Genomic DNA, 23,957 nt, shown 5'->3' with positions numbered 1-23,957 from the left:
AAGCCGGAGGGACCGCTGACAGTCGGATTCGATACCAGTGTTTATGCGGTGGTAGACAGACGCTTAGTCTGCTGCGCTACCCGGCCGCCCTAGATTTATATTATTCTTATGAACCTGATGGGTAGCAGTAAAAAATACTTTAGCAATAAAGATCTATCAGTGTTGACTGGCCGTAAGACAATGGATCGCCATACACATAGCAGTTCTCAGCTGAGGTGGAACGATGAGTCCAGTGTGGGAAGACGTCTTCGGTTTTCTCCCAAACAGAGCATTGAATTGTTGTTTGTCTGTCATTGTCAGAGCATCTTCAGGTGGTCCTGTCTTTCAGTCTGCTTGCAGTACTACGTTAACAGCACAATGGCTGACATGATCTTTGTAGTGGGCCACCAAATCTCCTAAGCTCCTTACTGTCCACAAAGATTACCACGTTGGTGCCCACACTTTTTGCGTATAGAAATTACTTCCTCAAGGCTGCTTATTTACATCACTGTGTTCAATCATTTATCCTATATACAGTATATGTGCTTTCATCCACAGTTTGGGAGAGACACCAATGGGGTCAGGTGATATTTCCATGTGCAAGGAACCAACCACGGGGTTGAATGTCAAGTTTGAGTTGTTCCATAACCCAGGGGTCCCTCTGGGCACCTTCTATGAATTCATCCAAAGAAATCTGGCCTGAGAGAGAGAGAGAGAGAGATATTTTAGATTTGTAAGAACCTTTATTTCAATAAATAAAAGGAAATATTTTAATTTTTCAATTATCATATTCACACATAGACGCTATTTAAATCCTCACAGAAATAAGGGGTTAAAACGGAGCTGCTCATCAACAATCAATTGAAGCGCCAACGCTCCAAAAAACTGTGGAAAAACAGACTGGTTCCTGACAAAAAGCACATCAACAACCAAACAAACAAACAAACAAACAAAACAAAAAACAAAAAAGCTTCATTGAAGCACCAACGCTCCAAAAAACAGTGGAAAACAGACTCTGGTTCCTAACCAAAAGGACAGTCATTCTTGCTGCCTTCCAGGTCAGAGGCAGAAAACACTCCTTTCCATGGCTCTTCAGTTTGCCATCTATGTGCTAGGTATCGCGAGTCCATGTTCTTCCATTTGTCCTGAATAGAAGACATGTGTTATGGTTTGTCAACAACCCCAATAGCACGGCACATACAGGTAGTTCAGAGTTAGCCAAAAACCAGGGCGTATTTATTTACAAAACAGAAATGAGCGAAAACAACTAAAGCACAAAGGGAGAATGTTCTTGGCAGAGTTGTCTGCGGCTCTGCAGCTTGTCTTCAGAGCAGAGACGGCACTGTGGCGTTGCGCCTCTGACTCTGCGGCTCTGCAGCTACTTGACGATCCACTCGGGAAACAGAGAGAGAGATAATGTCAACAAGACGAGCGAACGGAATACAATGCAGTCCAGAATTGTTTAGCTGAGTCAGTAACAACAACAAGCGGCTCCTCTTCAGTGTTACCCAAACACACAAAAAACAGAAAGGTCCCGAGTCCAGGAAAATGCGAGAAAAACAGAGTATCCAAAAAAAATGTTCCAAAACTCACCAAGGCGCAATTGCGCAAAGCGGTCTACGAGGCAGAGATCCAACGGATGGCAGAGCAAAGCAACAGCGGCGACTTCCATAGACGTCCTGGAGAGAAACAGACGAGGTACAACACAGGAGGAAACATGCAGCAGCCAGTGGTAATCCAAAACGACCCGACACAGAACGTTAGGAACACCAGAGTATATAAGGGCTCCACCGAGCTGATTAGAACTCACTTCAGGTGCGCGAAGGTAATTGGTACCTTGAAGCGTGCGGAATCGGACCAATCCTCACAACATGTTGATGTTCTCCGCATCCCGGTCCCTGAGACCACTGCCATGGGGGAGCCAGCGGGGCCCCTCCCATGCAGCAGGGTGGTGCTGGGCCTCACAGGCACAGTTCTTCTCCCTTAGCTGTGGGTACAGGGCTAAGGGACACTTCTCAGAGTGCTGCTTAAAGGTCAGAGGTCTCTTGGGGTCGTAGGTCAGGGGTCTCTTAGGGTCAGAAAGTGTTTTCCGCTTCAACGCCATCCGACAAGAACTGTTCTCGGAGGTCTCTCCCTCCATCTCGTCTTCGTGATACGAGCGGGAAACATTAGGACTGTGGCTTTGAGTGAGACTTGCAGGCTTCACAAGTCTGTAATGGCGCTCGCTCCCACAGTTGGAGGGGAACACCTTTTCCCTTTACATTTACATTTACATTTACATTTAGTCATTTAGCTGACGCTTTTATCCAAAGCGACTTACAAGTTCTGTGCGACAAGACAGCAAGAAGGGTATAACTCTATCAGCTGAGTAACAATGTTCATCAAAGTGTTGCGTGTTACAGTGTAGGTTAGTTTATTAGGACAAGTGCATGACATTAAGGTTAGTCGGGGTTAGATTTTTTTTTTTTTTTTTTTTATCATTTCAGATAATGGTTGAAGAAGTGAGTCTTTAGTCGACGGCGAAAGATTGGACGGGATTCGGCTGTCCTAACTGGGATGGGTAGTTCATTCCACCATTGTGGGGCAAGGACTGAGAATAGGCGGCTTCTCTTTGATGACCCTCCGGGAGCTTGGATAGGAGTAGATCTGAGGCGGCCAGAAGACGCAGAGCGTAGGGGTCTTGAGGGTGTGTAGTTAGAGACCATTGACCGGAGGTAGGCGGGAGCGGTTCCCTTTGCCGCACGGTATGCTAGGTCGAGGGCCTTGAAGCGGATACGTGCAGCAATGGGGAGCCAGTGCAGGTCCCTAAGAAGTGGGGTGACATGGGCTGACTTCGGTAGGTTTGAGATCAGGCGGGCCGCTGCATTTTGAATGAGTTGAAGAGGCTTGGTGGCAGTGGCCGGGAGGCCAGCTAGCAGTGCGTTGCAGTAGTCGAGGCGGGAGATGACTGTTGATTGGACGAGGAGTTGGGTGGCTTCTTTTGTCAGGAAGGGGCGTATCCTTCTGACGTTGCTCAGGAGGAATCTGCAGGTTCTGGTTGTCGCTGCGATGTGAGCAGAGAAGTTCAACTGGTCGTCGAGGACAACACCAAGGTTCTTGGCGGTCGGCGACGCGGTCACAGCTGCATTCTCGACTGTGATGGAGAGGTCGGTCAGGGGGGAGGATTTGGCCGGCAGGTGGAGCAATTCTGTTTTGCTTAGGTTCAGTTTGAGGTGGTTGGTCGTCATCCAGGCGGAGATGTCGGACAGACAGGCCGAGATCCGCTCAGAGACGTGGATATCTGAGGGAGGGAAGGAGAGGAAGAGTTGAGTATCATCGGCATAACAATGATATGAGAAGCCATGAGATGTGATAATGTTACCCAGTGATTTAGTGTAGAGGGAGAAGAGAAGGGGTCCTAGGACCGAGCCCTGGGGGACACCCGTCCGGAGGGGGCGGATGGCCGACAGAGTCCCTCTCCATGACACTTGGTAGGAGCGGTCATTGAGGTATGATGTCAGCCATGTCAGCGCAGATCCAGCCACTCCCATTCCTGCGAGGGCCGCGAGGAGGATCTGATGGTTGACTGTGTCGAAGGCTGCAGATAGATCTAGGAGAATCAGGACAGAGGAGAGGCCTTTCGCTTTTGCTAAGTGAAGTGCCTCTGTGACCGCAATGAGGGCCGTTTCTGTGGAGTGGCCAGTCCGGAAGCCAGACTGATTGGGGTCTAGGAGGTCATTCTGTAAGAGATAAGCAGTAAGTTGGTTGGATACAGCACGTTCAAGTGTTTTAGAAAGGAAGGAGAGAAGAGAGACAGGGCGATAGTTGGCTATGACGGTGGGGTTCAGGGTTGGTTTTTTTATGAGGGGCGTGACTCTGGCTTGTTTTAGGGAGGTGGGGACCACCCCCGAGTTGAGTGAGGAGTTGATGGTTGCAGTTAGGAATGGGAGGATGTCCGGTGCTATGGTCTGGAGGAGTGGGGAGGGTAGCTGGTCCAGCTGGCATGTAGTCGGACGGTTCGACGTTACCAGTGTCAGGGTCTCGGCTTCTGTAATGGGAGAGAAAGATGACAGAGTGAAGGATGAGGTTCTCAATTCAGCGTTTGGAATGGGTGGGGGTTGGGAGAAGGAGCTGCGGATGTTCTCCACTTTTTCCTCAAAGAAGATCGCAAAGTCTTCGGCAGAAAAAGATGAGGGAGGAGGAGGTGGGGGGGGAGTGAGGAGGGAGGACATGGTAGCATGCAGTTTGCGAAGATTCTTGGCAGAGGCCTCGATCCTATGGTGAAAGAAAGAAGCTTTGGCATTAGTAATGGTTTTGGAGAATGTTAACAAGAGGTTGTGATATGTGTCGATGTCAGCAGTGAGGCGTGACTTTCTATACTTCCTCTCAGCCGCTCTCAGGACCTGTCTTTGTTCTCTCACTGCATCCGTCAGCCATGGACTGGGTGGGGAACGGCGGGCAGGTTTCTCAACGAGGGGACAGAGCTTGTCGAAGGAGGTTGCAAGGGCTGAGAGGAGGGTGGAGGTTGCCATCTCTGTGGGGAGAGCAGAGAAGGTGTCACTCAAATGTAGAGCGGATATTATGTCAGAGGAGAGGGTGGAGGGGGATAGGGAGGGCAGGTTGCGTCTGAGTGAGACGGTTTGAGTTGGGGTGAAGACTTTTCGGTTAAGCATGAGAGTTAGTGAGAAGGATATGAAGGAATGGTCAGATACATGTAGGGGAGTTACCGTGGTGTTAATGATGCTGGAGTTACGGGAAAATATGAGATCCAAGGAGTTGCCTGCTTTGTGGGTGGGAGGCATGGCAGTGGGAGTCAGGTCAAATTGTTGTAGGAGGGAGACCACTGGGACCGACTGAGATGAGTCAGGCAGGTTGAAGTCGCCCAATAGAAGGAGCGGGGTACCATCTTCCGGTAAGGAGCTTAGAAGCATGTCCAGCTCATCTGTGAAGTGATCGAGGGGACCTGGAGGGCGATAGAGTGTAACAATGGTGAGATTGAAAGGATTAGAGACAGATACTGCATGATATTCGAGGGAGGAGAGTGACAGTTCTGGGAGTTGCATTAGGTTTGTAGCCCATGAAGGAGATGTCATGAGGCCAGTGCCTCCACCCCGTCTGGAGGGTCGAGGTGTGTGAGTGAAGTTATAGTTTGTAGATAATGCTGCAGGTGTTGACGAGTTATTGGGGGTTATCCAGGTCTCAGTTAGAGCCAGGAGCTGCAGATTTAGACTATGGGCGTAGGCAGTAATGAAGTCAGCTTTCTTGACTGCTGATTGACAATTCCATAAGCCTCCCTGTACTGTGACAGGTGTATTAGTGGCTGTAGGAGGGTAGGAGAGATTAGCCGGGTTGCTAGCAAACTGGCGTGGATGGGTTGATTCTGTTCTTGAGGAGCAGATTGTGGATATAGGTATGAGGCACATTGTGGTGTCAAGAGTGGTAGGAGGAGGTTGAAGGGGCTAGGGAGGAAGCAAGATAGTAGGGAAATAGCAGAGTGGGACGGGAATATGGGATTATGGTGTACTTAGCACTGGGTGGATCGGTGGATCCCTCTGCGGTGAACTCCAGGAAAACTCCTCCTCTTTGTCCCTCTTCGTTTCTCGACGCTTCGCTGACGCTATGCTAGCAAGTCTTTAAATCACTATCACTAATTACTGATGAGTGACACCTGCAGCAAAAGGCCACACCTCCAGTTTCTGTCAGCTGGGTGAAACTAATTACAAACAATTTCCACAACACAATTTAGTCACACACTTCAAAATGATGTACACAGTATTCAGTTAAAAGATCCTACCCTCTCTGCTGTTGTCCTCAGAATGAATCCAACAGAGAAAAAGCTGGTATTTAAGCAGAAAAACTGTCACAAGTGCCCACTTAACTACATGCACAAAGGCCACACCTCCAGTTTCTGTCAGCTGGGTGAAACTAATTACAAACAATTTCCACAACACAATTTAGTCACACACTTCAAAATGATGTACACAGTATTCAGTTAAAAGAGCCTACCCTCTCTGCTGTTGTCCTCAGAATGAATCCAACAGAGAAAAAGCTGGTATTTAAGCAGAAAAACTGTCACAAGTGCCCACTTAACTACATGCACAAGACCCGTCCCTCTAGTCCTGGACTAGCAGACATACGGATCCTGGACATCTTGCACAAAATTATTTCCCCTTGGGACCACAAGGGTTAAAAGTGTTACCATTTACATTTCGGTTAGTGCAGCAAAAAAATCCTTGATCAAATGGAGTCAGGTCACATAAACATATAAATTTACATTCCAATAAAAACAAAAAAACATCCAATTTCAAACCTTGTATTAAAACAAAACAAGAAAAAACACACAGGAACCAGCCTGTCCTAGAGCTTTGTTTCACCACCATTGAACATTCCCTTTTTTGATATTCTGCATTATTTTCTTCAGTCTGAACCCCTCCTTTGTAGTATAACCTCCCTTCTCTCTGCTTCTCAACTGTGAGTTGACAGAGGAACAAAGAGCCTCTTTATCTGAGAAATTATCTTTAATTTCACACTTCTTGTTTTTTGTTACTCGCAAGAAATGTTTACATTTGCATTTACATTTAGTCATTTAGCTGACGCTTTTATCCAAAGCGACTTACAAGTTCTGTACGACAAGCCATCAGGAAGGGCACAACTCTATCAGCTGAGCAACAATGTTCATCAAAGTGTTGAGTGCTACAGTGTAGGTTAGTTTATTAGGACAAGTGCATGACAGTACGGTTAGTTAGGGTTAGATTTTTTTATTGTTTTTTTTTTTTTTTTTTAATTCAGATAATGGTTGAAGAAGTGCGTCTTTAGTCGACGGCGAAAGATTGGACGTGATTCGGCTGTCCTAACTGGGGTGGGTAGTTCATTCCACCATTGTGGGGCAAGGACTGAGAATAGGCGACTTCTCTTTGATGACCCTCCCGGAGCTTGGATAGGAGTAGGTCTGAGGCGGCCAGAAGATGCAGAGCGTAGGGGTCTTGAGGGTGTGTAGTTAGAGACCATTGACCGGAGGTAGGCGGGAGCGGTTCCCTTTGCCGCACGGTATGCTAGGTCGAGGGCCTTGAAGCGGATTCGTGCAGCAATGGGGAGCCAGTGCAGGTCCCTAAGAAGTGGGGTGACATGGGCCGACTTCGGTAGGTTTGAGATCAGGCGGGCCGCTGCGTTCTGAATGAGTTGAAGAGGCTTAGTGGCAGTGGCCGGGAGGCCAGCGAGCAGTGCATTGCAGTAGTCGAGGCGGGAGATGACTGTTGATTGGACGAGGAGTTGGGTGGCTTCTTTTGTCAGGAAGGGGCGTATCCTTCTGACGTTGCTCAGGAGGAATCGGCAGGTTCTGGTCGTCGCTGCGATGTGAGCAGAGAAGTTCAACTGGTCGTCGAGGACAACACCAAGGTTCTTGGCGGTCGGGGACGCAGTCACAGCTGTATTCTCGACTGTGATTGAAAGGTCGGTTAGGGGGGAGGATTTGGCCGGCAGGTGGAGCAATTCTGTTTTGCTTAGGTTCAGTTTGAGGTGGTTGGACGTCATCCAGGCTGAGATGTCGGACAGACAGGCCGAGATCCGCTCAGAGACGTGGATATCTGAGGGAGGGAAGGAGAGGAAGAGTTGAGTATCGTCGGCATAACAATGGTAGGAGAAGCCATGAGACGTGATAATGTTACCCAGTGATTTAGTGTAGAGGGAGAAGAGAAGGGGTCCTAAAACCGAGCCCTGGGGGACACCCGTCCGCAGGGGGCGGGTGGCCGACAGGGTCCCTCTCCATGACACTTGGTAGGAGCGGTCATTGAGGTATGATGACAGCCATGTCAGCGCAGAGCCAGCCACTCCCATTCCTGCGAGGGCCGCAAGGAGGATCTGGTGGTTGACTGTGTCGAAGGCTGCAGATAGATCTAGGAGAATCAGGACAGAGGAGAGGCCTTTCGCTTTTGCTAAGTGAAGTGCCTCTGTGACCGCAATGAGGGCTGTCTCTGTGGAGTGGCCAGTCCTGAAGCCTGACTGATTAGGGTCTAGGAGGTCATTCTGTAAGAGATAAGCAGTAAGTTGTTTAACTTTTTTTACATCATATTTCATTTTTTCCCCCTTCCCTTCCCTTTTTTCAGACCAGCTCTGACTCTGACTGCCAGTGCCTTCGCTTCCCCCATCATCTTCCTCTTCCTCGTCTTCCATACTAGAACCAGATGACTCAGACTCTGACTTCTCCTCCGGCTTCCTTCCCTTGACCATGCTTACTGCTTTCTTCGCCTGAGAACAGTCTATTTGAGTATTTTCTTTTCCCTTTCTTTTAACAGCACCAGGGACTTTGAAAGACTCATCCATCGGGGGGTGCTCGTGAGCAGCAATATGTAACACGTGTCCGATTTGAGCTCTGCACGAAAACAATTATTTCGTAAAATTTCAGCCTTTAGACGAATATTAGAACTTGCTTAAATAGAGTATAACCACTCAACAACACAAGGAAAACAGTTTTTTCGCAAATATTCTGTTAAACTTGAACGACAATCGACCCTCAGATGGCTAGCAAAACCAGGCCTACATCAATCCCGAAAGCCTCGGGCACCGTTGGGGCCGGGACGCCCAAAATGGCTGCGCCATATATGCATTTCACCTCCATCATGCAAGCCATCAAAGACTCGGAACAACGGTTGATGTCAAAGATAGAAAGCACGGTGGCTATAATAACCACGGAACTGTACGCTAAGATGGGAGACCTCTCCGACGAACTACGAAGAGAAATAGCTAACGTGCGTTCGGAACAACACGAGGCTATAGATCAGGCTAACCAAGATATCAAGCTACAGGCTACAGCTATACAAGCATTGGAAGAGGGAGCTAATCACTACTCCGATAGAGTCGTCGAGCTAGAAACAGAGGTGAAATCGATGAAATCTGATATCAAACAACTAACGGCCAAAGCAAATTACCTTGAGTCCAGACAACGCAGAGACAATTGTCGGATAATTGGAGTAGATGAACGTTTTGGAGGTGCGCGTATGGAAGAAACGGTGGCTAAGCTGCTCCAAGATTCACTCAACCTGGACTACACCCCGACGATTGACCGAGCGCACAGGAGTCTGCAACCCAAGCCAAAGGATGGGGAACCACCGCAACAGATTGTGATCAAATTCCACTACTTCCAGGAGAAGGTGGATATCCTGAGGAAGGCATCGACTCAACGACCCATCCACCACAACAAGAAACAGATCTACATCTTCCCAGATTACACGATGGCAGTAAGGAAACAGTGGGCGGCCTTCAAGGAGGCTAGAGAGATGCTATGCAGCTGCCCGAATATCAGGTTTGGTCTGCTGTTCCCGGCGACGTTGAAAATCACATCTCCTAAAGGGGAGCAGAAATCGTTCGACGACCCATCCGAGGAGGAGGATTATATAACCAGGCATCTGAAAACGAGGGAATCGAACAAACAAGGAGAAGGTATCGGCTAGCCTCGTTAGCCAGCTATAGCAATATCGCAGCTATCCCTACTGTTACTGCCTGCCGAAGCCAGTCAAGCTAAATGTTATTATTATGACAACAGTTAACAGAGGTTGTTACAATGAATGTTTTGTGTATATTGGGATTGTGCTATGGACTTGATATAGACATTAATTTGCAATAGCCACTGCTCGCTGCTAACTCGGGTCCGGAGCGGACTGTGTATATGATATCTCTGGGACAGACTGATGACGTCGTATCTATGCGACCAATGCTCTCGGCATCTCGACTATTCAGCGGTGATGGAGGCTAAGAGGAGGTAGAGGGCGCTGAATGTCCAAATATAATTTCACCTACCATATTAATACCCTCTTATATATATATGAGTGCATGGGTGTGTGTGTGTGTGTGCTCAATATTCCATTTACCCTGCCTTACATAGATAGTTGTTGGTGGATGCATGCATTGTGTGAATCTACCTTTTTCTGTACTACACTGCTGCGGTGTGTGTGTGTATGTGTGTGTGTATAGGTGCACGCACACATTCATATATATATATTATAGGAGGTGGTGGTTGCACATATATGCGGGCAATTATTATTTCTTTATTATTATTATTATTACTATTATTATTATTATTATTATTATTTTAATAGGAGGGAGAGGGCACACAATGTTTAGTCAAATATGGGCTGAAATGGCCAAATATAATTTCACTTGCCATATTAATACTCTTACAGGTATGTGTGTGTGTATATGTGTGTATGGTTGTATGGGTGGGCGTATGTATGTGTATGTGCTCACTCACTATTTAATTTATCCTGTTCTACCACTCAGGATATAGTTGTCGGTGGATACATGCGTTGTGTGGATCTACCCTATTTTGGTACTACATTACCAGCGTGGGTGAGTGTGTGGGTGTGTGTATATATATATATATATATATATATATATATATATATATATATATATATATATATATATATATATATATATGTGTATATGTGCATTTATTATTTCTATATTATTTAATTTCTTTGAGACCTAACAAGCACAACCTGAATGCAAACATATGACTACTGTTGAGAAGTTATACCAGGAATTTAAAGTCTAGAGGACTGTTATATTTGTTACTATGCCTTAATTGTTCTATTCGTGCACAGCTTTTATACGGAGCGAGTTGGGTACTTAGTGTTTTTGTTAGATGGTATGCTCAGTCGGTGTTAGAGCAACCTACTTAATGGGGCATGGTGCCTCTGGGGAGGGGTATCGAGGGCTATTTGATTGGTACTGGACAAGTATTCTGGGGAGGGGGGAGGGAATGGGGGATTGTGTCGTTTTTTGTTTTTCTTTCCAGTCGACTCGATCTGTTTTATTTTTATTTTCACGCTCTTGCTCGGAACTCACTGGGACCTTAACAAGTGGATATATATATGTTATGGTGTTCTACTCCAAACGGATTACATTCAGTCATACTGCAGCCTTTTTAGACTATGGCTAATTTGAACATCTTGATCTGGAATCCAGGGGGGCTTAATATCCATCATAAGCGCACAAGTGTACTTACATGGATGAAAAGGCAGGAGGTCGATGTGGCTTTGCTGAGTGAAACGCATCTTTTAAAGGCTGACAGTGCAAGACTTGAAAACAAATTTTATCACAACATAAGCTCCTCTTCTTTTAGCACTAAGTCGTGGAGTAGCCATAGTAGCTAAGCGAAAGCTGAATATTAAATTATTAGACGTGTGGTCTGATGCAGAAGGACAAATCACTATAGCAAAAATGGAATACACTAACAGGAAAATTGCTCTTATAGCTGCATACGCCATATGCATGTGTATGACGCACAATTTTATACTGCACTCACTACAGATATGCTGAGACTACCTGAGTACTCATTCATAGTGGGTGCTGATTTCAATGCCATGTGGCATTGGTTGATAAATCCGGAGATGCAGTAACCCACGATCAAAAGCAGGCGTCCGCGGCCCTATGTGGCTGGTCTAAAGATACGGGGGTTATGGATATGTGGCGGGTACTCAACCCAACCTCGCGAGACTACTCTTTCTTCTCCGCGAGACATAAGACTTTCTCCAGAATTGATTATGTCTTCTCCTCCCCTAGGCTATTCGAGAGTTTTGACGTTGACTTGAAGCCAATTGCACTGTCAGACCACAAATACATCCTCCTTAAGGGTTCACTCAGTAAAATAACGTCCCGTGCCCCTAGATGGCGCTTTAACTCAATGCTGCTGAAGAACGAGGAATTTAACTTACAGTTTAAGGAGAAGCTCATTGAATTCTTGCAGTTTAATGCTGGATCGGTACAGGACCCCAGAATTTTGTGGAATTCGGTTAAGGGGTTTATTAGAAGTAACACCACGCTATTTGCTTCCAATCTCCGCAAGGGTCGTCTCTCCAAGTTAGTGGAATTGGAAGAGCCTCATAAAACAATGATGTCTTCTATGCAGCACAGCTATTCTAGCCGACTGGAGCTCCAAATTAGGGTGGTGAAAAAGGAGATTAACTCTATTTTAAGACAACAGTCTGAGTTTCAAATGCACAGAACAAGACAACACTACTACTTTCATGGCTCTAGACCTAGTCACCTACTGGCTATGAAGATACGGGCCAGTGAACAATTTGTAGATATCCCTGCCATTAAGAACCAACAGGGGGAGATAACCACCAACCCCAACAAAATCAACAATACATTTCGCTCGTTTTATTCCAACCTGTACGAGTCAGAAGTGGTCTATGATCATATCAAGCTGGAGGACTATCTTAGTCAAATTAACTTACCACGAATCTCAGAGGATGACGCTAAACGGTTAGCTGAACCTATCACACTGGATGAGCTCAGGGAGGCAATTGCTGACATGCAGCAGGGCAAGGCTCCTGGTTGGGACGGCATTCCACCGGAACTCTATACTGCGTTCTGGGATGTACTCGGTCCCTTATTACTATCAATGATTTTACACTCAGTCGAAGAGGGCAATTTTTCCAGGGATGTCAATATGGCACTTATATCTGTCCTACTCAAGAAAGATAAGGATCCCACCGAATGTGGCAGCTATAGACCCTTAAGTCTCCTCGGAGCCGATCTCACGCTATATGCTAAGGTGCTAGCCATCCGACTCCAAAAGCATATGACATCTCTAGTTAACCCCCGATCAGACTGGCTTTATAAGAGGCCGACTGGTCACGGATAATATCAGATGGTTACTGCACGTGATTGATGCCAGCAAGAATGTCGCAACCCCTACGGCTGTCATGTCCTTAGACTCGATGAAGGCCTTTGATAGATTGGAGTGGTCATATTTGTGGGCAGTCCTTAGAAGGATGGGGTTAGGTGAGGGGTTCATTCACATGATCAAAGTTCTCTACACAGGGCCTTCGGCCATGATCTTAACAGGGAAACTCTGCTCACCACTCTTCCCTGTCTCGCGCTCTTCTAGACAGGGTTGTCCTCTTAGTCCCGGACTCTTTGCTTTATCACTCGAACCTCTAGCTCAGTACATAAGACAATCCCAGATTATATCCCCTGTGTCAATTAAGGGCACACATCACCATATCAGCTTATACGCAGATGATGTACTCCTATTTGTGCAGAACCCCGCCATCTCTCTACCTCATCTTCTCCAAGTAATAGATGATTTTGGCAGTCTATCTGGATTTAAGATTAACTGGCCAAAATCAGCCTTCCTTCCACTCAATGAGACTGCGATGGCAACCATCCTCCCAGCAAACATACTCATGGTAGAGCACTTTAAGTGTCTTGGGATTGAAATATTCCCCACTATTAACCAGACAGTAAAGTATAACTACTCCAGCTTGGGTGACAGGATTACGAATGATTTTAACAGGTGGTCCAAATAAAAAAACTCATTACAGGCCCGTGCCTCAATAATTAAGATGAATGTTTTACCCAGAATTGACTTTATCAGCTCCATGCTACCGTTATCTCCTCCTGTTGGTTACTGGAAAAAACTGCACTCTGCTGCATATAAATTCGTCTGGAACAACAAAGGCCCACGCTTAAAGAGATCCACTGCACAGAGGAGTAGACTCGACGGGGGTTTAGCATTTCCAGACTTCAAATATTATTTTCAAGCTTACTCTTTGAGACCTCTCATCACTGGGTTTGACGCTCATGCAGCCGTGTCCTGGCGACCATTGGAGGAGAAGATAGTGACCCCTTATAGACTTCAGGATATTGTGTATACCAACATTTCAATTAAGCAATGCAAATTACGATTTGGCCCTCTTATCACACATGTGATCCAGATTTGGCGTGACACCCAGAAAGCGTGTACTAACCGCCATAAATGGCACACGCACTCCCCTATATTTAATAACAATTTACTTCTTATTGGACGGCAACCTATTAGGTACCCTAGATGGGAAAATAAAGGCATCCATACATTGGGGGATATCTTCGATAACTCTGGTCTCCGCTCTTTCCAGGATCTATCCAACGGATATGATCTCCCCAGAACCTCCTTTTTCTTTTATTTACAAATGAGAGCAGCTCTGAAGGCTCATGGCGTTCCATGGGACATTCCACTAGAGCGACACCGGTTTCACAAATTATTTTATGACAGGGAGACATCGAGAGGCTTCATCTCTGACTTTTATCGGCACTTACTTATGTCCTCATATAAGGACCTACCCCTAGATACGATTTGGAGAAAGGATATCCCTGAGTTGGATATAGATTGAGGCATTAAAGTGGTGTGGTGCTTTGGCCCGCGGGGGCGCCGGACTCTGGGTCCTCCGGGGTTGGGGTTCGGGGCTGCCGGGCCTGGGGATGGAGGGGGCTCAGGAAGCCCGTTTTATATTAAATTTTTTATTTTCCTTATACTTTGTGACAGCTTATTTGAACTGGATATGTATGTAAATGTATAATCTGTCTAATTTATTGTCTAATCATTGTTGGGTTAGTTTATGTTTTTGGATGTCTTTTATGTATTATTGTTATTATTGTGTTGTGAGTTGTGATGTTTCATGTTTGAAAAATGGAAAATAAAAAAGAATTTGATCACAAAAAAGAAAGACTCATCCATCAATTCACCATCACTATCTACCGTTTTTCTACTCTCCTTGTTTTGACTTGTCTCCTGCTGATTGATTTTTCCTGCACTCATTATTGTCCTTCATTTACATTCCCTTCTTCTTCATTTAAACCAGTTTTATCTCCTGTTTGACCACTCTCCTTGCTCTTATTTAGCTCCTGGTTGACATTTGAAGCACCATGAGTTACAGTGCCTTCCTCTCTGCGTACACCAGTCTGATCTCCTGTTGTTTTTTCACTGTCATTCGTTTTCTTATTAGCATTAGCCTTCCTCGCCACTACATCAGAAAAACTCCTCGGTGCGTCCGCACCTGCTCCCCCCCCCTGCGCTCCTGCAGTGGGAACTTTATCAGGACAGTCCCGATAGAAATGGCCGTGCTGCTTACAGCCATGACAGGTTGACACCCCAGAGCTCACATATACTACATATTCAAACCCATCAACGTTCAACTTAAACACCAGATCAAGCTCCTCGTCATGTTTCTTCATGATCATTAGAGCCTGGCGTCTGTGTGATACAACGTGCGCCAGTAATGGGGACTTACAGCCAGACGATATTTTTCTAATGGGTGCGACTATTTTACCATACCGCGACAATTCCTTCACTAATAAGTCTTTAACCGTGACGCCGGTTTCAGTCAACTTATTAACTTTTTCAACGTGATCCACAAACATAACCATCGCGCCGTTCATCCGAGCGGCAGATACAATGTTGTCATAGCCCACAACTTTTCCCACAGCTAAACTGCAATCTTCCACTGACACATCAGCTCCAACTGCGAGTTTAAAGCCATGTTTTCTGCTGAGAGTAGGAACCTCCATTTCAGCGGCCTATTCCAACCAGCGAGCACTGGCCGACAGGCGACAGCGACACGCAAACCGAGATTAACCAACCTCCGTGTTAACACAATAACACTAAAAATAGCAACCTACCAATAAATAAGCAACACTCTAATTCATAACATTAAAACAAAACACAGATAGAAAAAAGATTAGAAACTCACGCACACGCAGTCTCTCACCAAGCCTCCCCACTCAGCTCACGTCCGGCGCAGTCATGAGCAGTCGCATTACTGAGAGCTCTTGCCAAAGAACCAAAACAACAAGGTTTTGTGCACATTTTCTCCTCCTGCTAATATGGATTACGGACTCATACCTCAATTCATCAATGGATCAAAATCAATCAGAAGTGGAGAGAAGTGAAAACGGATTAAACGAGACCCACAGTGACTTCTACCTTCTCAATGGCTCGGAAAAGAAACATCTAGGCGTTGGAACTGCGGCTATACACGCGTTACTAACAGCGAGCCCGGTACATAAAAACGTACCCCCGACTGGCAGATTGGACCGTAGGACCATGATCATCCTGGTTCTGCTACTTTCGGGAGACATTCAATTAAACCCAGGCCCGGTTTTGACCAGAACTCAGGCTAGAAGACTTGGTCTGGCAGCACAAGAAGCGATGGAGGTGCCCATCGTGACCAACAACATCAACAACTCAACCCGTGGCTACATCCACAGCGCGGACGGCGACTCTCCCCCAATGACGCCGCAGCAGACGAGCACACGTGAGGCAGAGACGAGTGGAGGTGAACCGAGGGTCGCAACCATGACGACCAACTCGACGCGGGACTCAAACATCTCGACGCCCGATAGCCGGCTAGCCAGCAGAGCTAACAGCGAAATCAACCAGGAACGAGTCCTTTGTTGTACCAGCACGGCGCGGGACCCAACCCCCCCCCCCCCCCCCTTCCCACCCACGACAACAAAGCCCCCCCGCCCCACACAGAGGAACAGATCACAAATGAACAATACTTCAAACCGGACAACATCAAGGAAATAACCAACTCTAATGGACCGAACATTTTCCACTTTAACATAAACAGCCTAAAAAACTAATTGGATGAAATCAAACAATTATTCATAAATGGTAAGGCAAACATACTGTGCTTCTCAGAAACTAAGCTTGACGATTCTGTAAAAGATCCAGAGATAGAGATTGAGAACTACTCAATAATCAGGAATGATAGGAACAAACATGGAGGTGGTTGTCTGTATGTACATACACAAAGACACCAAATTCATCAACAGAAATGACCTGAATCAATTGAAACTGTATGGGTGGAAATCCTATTAGAAAGGGCGAAATCCCTACTGGTTGGCTCAATCTACAGACCGCCAGATCATAGTGGCTTTTATGATACACTTGACGGGTGTTTAGCTGGAGTTGAGGATGTAGACAAAATTCTTATTGGAGACTGGAACACGGATATGCAACGAAAAGATGCACCCGTCTTCAAGTCATTCAGTAGGTTTTGTGATCTGCACGGCCTCAGCCAGCTAATCACCCAACCCACACGTGTATGTGAATCAACTCAGACTACCATTGACCTCATTCTGACCTCCGACAAGTCCAAGATCTCTAATAAAGGGGTTATAGCATGCGGGTTAAATTATCATTATATGATATTCTGTACCCGCAAAAAGCTAAAACAAAAGGCTGGCTGCCACAAAACAGTCACATCTAGAGACCTCAAAACCTACACTAGCGAGGCCTTTAACCTTGAACTGGAGAGTCTGGACTGGTCAGATGAACTCAATGGTACACTGGTTGAAAAAACATGGCTTGGTTTCAAAACCAAATTTTCAACAATACTAAACGACATGGCCCCCCTAAGAACCACCAGGGTAAAAAATCGCGCTGAGCCGTGGATGCACTCCGAAATACTGGCCGGTATGAAAACCACAGACAAAAAATGCTCAGAGTTCCGTAAAAGTCAGTCAAAGCTTACCAAAAGCATGAGCAGTGAACTCCAAGCCCACGTGACTGAACTCAAACTGGAAAGAAACAGACTAAGAAACGACGTAAACTCCATGATCAAAACTGCAAAAAAGAATTTCATCAATGACAAAACTGAGGAAAACAAAAACAAACCACGTGAACTTTGGAAATTACTCAATAATCAACTAGGCTGCAGTAAAAAACTTAAAACCAGATTCTCAAACATAAACATAAAAACGGACAACACGCTCATCACAGACAAGCTGGATGTAGCCAATTACTTAAACATTTTCTTCACAAACATAGCCACAACACTGGTAAACAAACTACCCTCCCACTCAGGGCTTTATGGGGTAGAACACATAGTAGCTTACTACAAAAACCTAGGGGTCCGCAAGGACGACTTCAAGCTGGAAATGGTAACAACAGATGAGGTACTCAAAAAACTGAGCGCCCTCCAACCTAACAAGGCCACTGGCCATGACAACATCCCCTCCAAATTCCTCAGAGACTCAGCAGCCGCCATCATCCCAGTCATCACACACATAATAAACCTCTCCATAAAACAGGGACACGTCCCCAAGGACTTCAAAATTGCGAGGGTGACCCCTCTGCACAAAAAGGGCAGCAAATTAGACCCAGTCAACTACCGCCCTGTTTCTATTCTCACCTCCATCTCGAAAGTCATGGAAAAAATTGTCTACGAACAGGTCGAAAAGTACCTAGCAGAAAAAAATCTAATCTACGAATTCCAATCTGGCTTCAGAACATCCCACTCCACTGACACATGCCTTCTCTATTTGAACGACCACATCAAACAAGAGGTGGACGCGGGCAAATACTGCGGCATGGTCATGCTGGACCTACAAAAGGCCTTCGACACTGTCAATCACTCCATTCTGATTGACAAGCTGAAAGCAATTGGTTTTGATAGTCTATCAGTGAGCTGGATGCAATCCTACCTTGAGGGGAGGGAACAGATGGTGGAGGTAAACGGTACCCTATCCCCCCCCCTCACAGTGAGCTGTGGTGTTCCACAAGGAAGCATACTAGGACCGCTACTGTTCCTAATTTATGCAAATGACATGTCGTCAGCTTGTGACTGCAACTTGTTCCTGTTTGCGGACGACTCAGCCCTGCTGGTCTCTGACAAGAACAAGTTACAGGTTGAAAAAACCCTCAGCTCAGAACTAGGCAAAATCTGCATATGGCTCGCTGATAACAAACTATCATTACACATGGGCAAAACAGAGTCCATTCTCTTCGGTTCAAATAAAAAACTCAGCAAGACCGACGGCTTCTCAGTTACAGTGGGTGACAATATTGTCACAAGGAAAGATGAAATTACCTACCTGGGTTCCATCCTAGAGGCTAATCTCTCCTGTGACAAAATGGCATCCAATGTAATAAAAAAAGTCAACCAACGAACTCGATTCTTGTACCGGATCTCCTCTCTGGTAAACAAGAATACCCTGAAGACTCTGGCAGGAGCACTCATTCAAGGGTACTACGACTATGCTTGCACCTCATGGTACCAAAGCACCTCAAAGGCGCTAAAAACAAAATTACAAACATCTCAAAACAAACTGGTCAGACTACTGCTTGACCTTACTCCTAGAACCCACCTCACCCCTGCCCACTTTGACAACCTAGGATGGCTTAGAGTAGACAGAGTACAGCAACTTGCAATGGGCCTGGTCTAGAAGATACACTACACGACAAAGGTACCCATGTACATGTCAAAATACTTCCCAAAGGTCAGTGAATACCACGATCACAACACCAGAGGGAGCTCCACAAATCATATTAAACCCAGATTCGGCTCAAACAAGGGACTAAACACGTTTCGCAATTATGCCACATCAATGTGGAACGCCCTACCCAAAGCTGTAAAGGAATGTGAATCACTACCCACTTTCAAAACCACTCTCAAGGAACACCTACGGGAGACTGCAATTCGAAACTGGCCCATGTAAATGTCCTAACCCAACCCCCTCCAATGTACAGTAATTTACCTAGTATGGTTTTGTCAATATTCCAATGTACAGTTTTGTTTGTTTGTACAGTGTTCCCCCCCCCCCAACCCCCTCCAATGTAAATTACCTAGTATGGTTGTCAATATCCCAATGTACAGTTTTTACGTCAAATGTATATACTCCCTTTTCTGGACTCTTTTTGTATCACAAACAGTACTGTATTTGCAAATCTGGTATGTCATAAATGTATAGATGTAGCAGTACTGTCTATCTGTATGTCATGTATGTCATATATGTCCTGATGAATTGAAAATGGGGGACCCTGATGTAAACAAGACGAAAGTCTTTCTCTGGTCTGCATCCCCTTAACAATTGTGTGTATTGAGCTGTACTGTATTGTACCCATTCTGCAATCTGTTAATAAAGTTTTCAATCAATCAATCCAAACACACGCATGCGCACAGAGAGAGAGAGAGAGAGAGAGAGAGAGAGAGAGAGAGAGAGAGAGAGAGAGAGAGAGAGAGAGAGAGAGAGAGAGAGAGAGAGAGAGAGAGAGAGAGAGAGAGAGAGAGAGAGAGAGAGAGAGAGAGAGAGAGAGAGAGAGAGAGAGAGAGAGGGTTATTAAACCACATTTATCCAATAGGACACACCACTTCTGGGCACACCAACAATACGAATCACAGAGGTAGTAATCAATAGGCCAATTCTGTAATTTACATAGTAGCTAAAGTAAGATGCCCCATGCTTTGTGTGGAACTTACCATCTTTATTCTTGTCCACCACCTCAAATATTCTATCACAGATATCATCAATGTTATCTTTGGCAGATGGGTTGTTTTGCCTCTTTATCTTGTAGATAATCTATGATGAGAAAACAACATTAGAGTGAGGTAAGATGGTGTCAGCTCCAGTATTACCAACGCCAACATTATGGTTACTGTCTTCTCCAGAATCAGACAAGAAGATAGATACAAATTACCTCAGTAGAAGCTATCCAACTGCAAGCTAGCCCAGTTTATCACAAATGAATGGAAGCAGATATGGACCAGCTAGCCTAGCTGTTACCCAAAAACACCTCTCCCAGAGTTTTAAACTAGGCTAGTGGTCCATATACACTTCCATTAATTTGAGATGAACTGGGTTAGCTTGCAGCCGGATAGCTTTCTACTGAACGCGGGGCGACAGTGGCTGAGGAGGTAGAGCGGTCGTCTGGTAGTCGGAAGGTTCTCGGTTCGATTCCTGCTCCTCCTGGGCAGCGTGTCGATGTGTCCTTGAGCAAGACACTCAACCCCTAATTGCTCCTGATGTGGAGGTTGGCACCTTGCATGGTTGCCTCCGCCATCGGTGTGTGAATGTGTGAGTGAATGGGTGAATGTGAGGAACAACATTTGTAAAGTGCTAATGTTATATAAATGCACCATTTACCATTTGAACCCACAGAGAGGAAATTGGTATCTATCTTCTTATCTGACTTTGGAGAAGATGGTATATAATGTTGGTCCATAATGTTGGTGTGTTCCTTTAAATAATACCATGGTAGGATCCAACTGAAACCATGATACTAATGGTGATATCACAATATTTCCATAATATTTAGCTAGTGTACAAAATTATATAAATACCATGATACTTTTTTTTTTAAATATCATGATACTTTTTTGTAGGGGATGCATCATTTAAGCCATAATTTAGAACAACTGTAAGGGGCAGATAGTGATATTTTGTATCACTAACATTGACAGTAACCCAATTTCAACAGTCACAGTCTCACAATCAATAAGAGATTGATTGTTTTCAATGAGAAGAATGAATGCAGTATGACTTATTGCTGTTTTTATTTCATTTGAATTGGAATTCATTCTTAAGAATGATTAGAGGTACCCAATGTAATTATTTACCATTATTACATGGCGTTATAATATTCGCCGAAATGCTTGCTTGTGATTGGTCAATAGCCCCCGACAGCGGTGAATTATTTTTCGATAACCACCGGTGATTATTGTTTTTCGCAGCTGGAGTAATCAAGCCCACTGACACACACTGTTTCAGCTGCTCAGCATATGCACAGCTGCATTCAGTCATCAGTGCAAGCTGCCGGCGATGACAGCGGGAGCGACAGAACAGAACTGCGTCTGCATTTGATCTCGTAAAATGAATTAGGTATATTGTTAGTAAGTTAGCCATGTAATAAGCGGGATAATGTATAGCTATACTCGATAATTGTCGCAAAATTATTTACCTTCACTGACGTTTAAAACACCTCGGCGAGGCGCCTCGGTATTTTAAACTCTGTGTCGGTCAATTATTTTGCGACAATGACCTCGTAGCTATACATTATCCCTTACTTATGGTGCATATGAAGCTTGGAGTCATGATGGGAGACACATACCGGTGGGTAATGCATTCGTTTAGTGATTCTTAATTAATGTGATGCAAACAATTAAGGCTCTGGTCTAAATGCATAGCACATACTGTAAGGTACACTGTGAGCAAGTGAAGTGATGAACTATTTCAACATACCATATTGGGGTTCTTCTGTGTATAAATGTATAATTACCCTCTGTGAACTAAGCCCCTTTTGAGGTGGTGGGGGAGGGGGAGGGGGGGTCATATGGCTCAAGAGGCAATCACCAGTGCATCAACAAATACCTCAATTATTATATATATTTTTTTATGTTCTTGAATACTTACCTTGATTACATGTTTCAACTCTCGTCTATCCAGACGACCGTTTCCATCACTGTCGTAAACTTTGAAGGACCACTTCAGCTTGTCTTCTAGTTTCCCGCGGAGAACAAGATGCACTGCTGCTACATATTCCATGAAGTCTATCTGGTTGTCCTGGGAGGAAAACACGCTAGAGAGTGTGAGAGACAGAGAAAGAGGCCTGTGTAGGCAGTTGTTCCCAGTAACCTGGTTTATCTTCAAAATAGATTAGATTAGATTAGATTCTAAATTCAAATGTATTGTCATCGTACAGCACAAGTACAGAACAATGGAAATAAGTTGGCATCTAACCAGAGTGTAAGGTAACAGTGAATACAATAACAATATGCAGTGTAACTAACAAGTGATTCTATGGAATATACTATACTAACTGTACTAACCCTAACCCTAATGAAGCTACTGAGTAAATGTGCTAATCTATTATGTACAGTTAGGCACGTGAAGTCTGTTATACAGGGTGCAACATTATGCAATAAAAATTCTGGATATATTGAGGACAATTTGACCATTCAACCACCATAAAATTTGATTATTCTCTAATCTCTGCACGAAAGTGATCACTTCACAAATAAATTCACCATCACCCTGTTACTGATAACACATAGATAATCAGGCCTTAGCTTCCTACTATTTTTTTCTTATTTTATCTTTATATGATTAGTGCTATATTGCGTCTAGTGCTCTTACTGCTGAGCTGACCTGTTCTCTCATCAGCCTGCAGCAGCAGCATCAACATATAAGTAATATCAAAAAGAAGCAATTTCTCTTTTTCCCCACAATACTCTCTTACAGGTAACACAAGCCTCAATGTTAGTACAGTTGTTACATTACCCGATTTGTATCAAATGATCGAAACAAGTTGTCCATATATGCAGACTCTTCCTCCATGGAACTGCTGTTGACTCCGAAGATTTTCTTGAATTCATGTAAATGCAAATTGCCACTCGGACATTCATCTGCAAACTTTCGGTAGAGCTCCTGAATGTGATTAAGAGCCACCTCCGTATCAGTATCACTCTGTGACTGACCCATAATCACAAATTATCTGTATGGACAGATCATGAAGATAAAAAAAAAAAAAAAGTAAAATCAGTACTTGATACTATAAGCATATTCCTTACACCCACCCTACCACACATACTGAACATGTCCCAAGGCTTGTGTGCATGTGTTAAACCCTGTTGTTAACACCTTGTTGTACTGTGTTGTTGTCTATTTCTGGCCTGACAAATCCAATTTCCCCCGCCAAGTTCTTTCCTAAATCCTCCCTGAATAATTGTTATTGTGTGCTCATTCTTCAATATCCTCTGAACAATCCAGTCAAAATGTTCTTGGGGGAAAGAAATCTCCAATTCACGTAAAGTAAACCATTCAATAAAAAGAAAAAGCATGATTATGCGTAGGCTCTAACTCATCATTCACACAGAGTGATGCAAGTGGATTGCCCCTGGGGGATTGCTAAAGTCCACTAGAGAGCTCTCAGGGAGATTACTGACGTCAAATTCCAGTCTGGACATAAACATTTGACCCAGTTTACATGAATACTACGATTATAACCTGATTAAGACAATACCCTGACCATTGCAACTGTCATGTAAACACATTAGTCTGATTAATCAAACTGAGGTCATCATAGCCGAGGGGGAGATGAAGCGTTAAACAATATGAGCCTAGTTTGTTTGTTGTGTACCTTGGGTAAGACATGGTCCTATAATCAAATGTGAAATCCTGCTTATTTGTCTGAAAACTCAAATGTAATTTCCCTGTTTTTGCCATGGGCGCCGCCAGAGGTGAGATGACAGCATTGTCTCCTAATGATTCCTGTGCCATTTGTTCAATGTGGAGTATATCGGGATGTTTTTGTTTACATGTACCACACGTTAAACGACTTTTGCAGTCTCTGCTTAAGTGTCCTCTTCTCAAACAGCCAAAACAGACTCCCTTTTCCTTTAAGAAGTCTATCTTCTCTCTGTGTTTCTTCTTCTTCATTTGTGGACACCGCTCCA

At 44.8% G+C, this 23,957-nt stretch overlaps 1 protein-coding gene across 1 annotated transcript; it reads right to left on the bottom strand.

Annotated features, from left to right (window-relative positions):
* Positions 1 to 559: 559 nt before the first annotated feature.
* On the bottom strand, positions 560 to 22,983 carry LOC311246863 (guanylyl cyclase-activating protein 2-like; the record flags this gene model as incomplete). Its single annotated transcript, XM_084337106.1, has 4 exons — positions 560 to 678; positions 19,986 to 20,085; positions 21,916 to 22,065; positions 22,783 to 22,983. 4 exons carry the CDS (start codon positions 22,981 to 22,983, stop codon positions 560 to 562), a joined length of 570 nt encoding a protein of 189 aa, XP_084193232.1.
* Between the last annotated feature and the right edge of the window lie 974 nt (positions 22,984 to 23,957).

The sequence above is a fragment of the Notolepis coatsorum genome, assembly GCF_963971535.1.
Source record: "Notolepis coatsorum genome assembly, chromosome: 20".
Classification (NCBI taxonomy): Eukaryota; Metazoa; Chordata; class Actinopteri; order Aulopiformes; family Paralepididae; genus Notolepis; species Notolepis coatsorum.
The sequence above is the reverse complement of the archived record's forward strand: the minus strand, read 5'-3'. Positions and strand labels throughout refer to the sequence as shown.